The sequence below is a fragment of the Neltuma alba genome, unplaced genomic scaffold (assembly GCF_004799145.2).
Source record: "Neltuma alba isolate B1F8T4 unplaced genomic scaffold, ASM479914v2 tig00007415_pilon, whole genome shotgun sequence".
Lineage (NCBI taxonomy): Eukaryota > Viridiplantae > Streptophyta > Magnoliopsida > Fabales > Fabaceae > Neltuma > Neltuma alba.
In genome coordinates this window covers 133,904-135,145 of record NW_021634777.1, presented here as the reverse complement: position 1 = coordinate 135,145, position 1,242 = coordinate 133,904, and the positions used below count along the sequence as shown (strand labels likewise).

At 37.4% G+C, this 1,242-nt stretch overlaps 1 protein-coding gene across 1 annotated transcript; it reads left to right on the top strand.

The window, feature by feature from the left end:
* The first annotated feature begins 230 nt into the window (after positions 1–230).
* Positions 231–1,041, top strand: LOC114752512 (trypsin inhibitor DE-3-like). Its single transcript, XM_028941243.1, has 2 exons — positions 231–342; positions 430–1,041. Exons 1-2 carry the CDS (start codon positions 246–248, stop codon positions 828–830), a joined length of 498 nt encoding a protein of 165 aa, XP_028797076.1. The 5' UTR covers positions 231–245; the 3' UTR covers positions 831–1,041.
* The last annotated feature ends 201 nt before the right edge of the window (positions 1,042–1,242 follow it).

Here is a 1,242-nt window from a genome sequence, read left to right as displayed (position 1 = left end):
CCCTTAGGAAACATAAACCCCAGCTTTGAAGTTGGAAATACTTCTATCTCATGTCGCTTATTTGTTTGCTATCCGAAACTTGACAACATCCACACAATGGAGATATCTTTTTGATAAATGTTGTCATTTTTCATCCAATGCATATCTCTCTTAAAACCTGACAGGCTTTTCTTTCCAATGCATAGGATGTAAATTGAGCCATAGGTTTATAAATATTATAGTTTATCGGAAAAGATTATACATATATGAGGGGGGCAAGCAACCTTAAGACCATATATATAGTTAAAAACAATGTTTTAAAAGTCGGATTGAACATCGAATCGAAAAGACCAGCTATTCACGGTTGTTATCATCCAACCAATTAGAATTATATAATCCATCTGCGATAGAATTGCAAGAACAGTGATTAATTGAGCCCTTTGGTTTCAGGTGGTGGTCTTGGACTAGCAGCCACAAGGAACGAAACCTGCCCATTGACGGGGGTGCAGATACCTTTTGAGACCACCGATGGTTTGGCCGTGATGATTTCATCTCCGACAAGACTCGCTTACATTGCCGAGGGTCTTCTTCTGAACATGGCATTCACCGCCGTACCTCCCTGCGCCACGACGCCGTCTAAGTGGACGATCATCGAGGAAGATCCTGCAGGAAAGTCTGTGAAAATTAGTGGTTATGCCAAGACAGTGGATGGTAAGTTCAAGATGATTAAATATCAGAGCCTCTTCTATAAGCTTAAGTTCTGTCCTTCTTCTGATGATCCTTGTGGAAATCTTGGGCTTTACTACGATGAAACTGGAAATAGACGTACATCTCGTAATTGTGACCGATGAGACCCCTCTTGCAGTTGTGTTCAAGAAGGTCTTGTGAGGTATACATGGGCAAAGATTTTAATTAAGATGTATTTTATGCTGTGAGGATTATTGGCTCATAATTCCCTACTCAAAGTGTGTATAGTGTAAAATAATTAGAGTTGAAGCTGTGGCTTTCTTTTCTTGTATTGCGGCTTTCAATCAATTACATGAATAATTGCTGTTCCACGTATTTCATTGGATTGCCTAGATCGTTTAGATTTTATTTGAATTGTTTTATTTTCTATTTTAATATTTATCTAGTTGATGGATGTTTAAATTAATTTTAGTTTCTACTTCTCCGAAAATAAAATAAAGTTAATTTTCTTAAAAAGGGTTAAGTGCCGTCTAAATTCTCAATTTCATTTGAATAGTTCTTGGTGTGAGCTTAAGT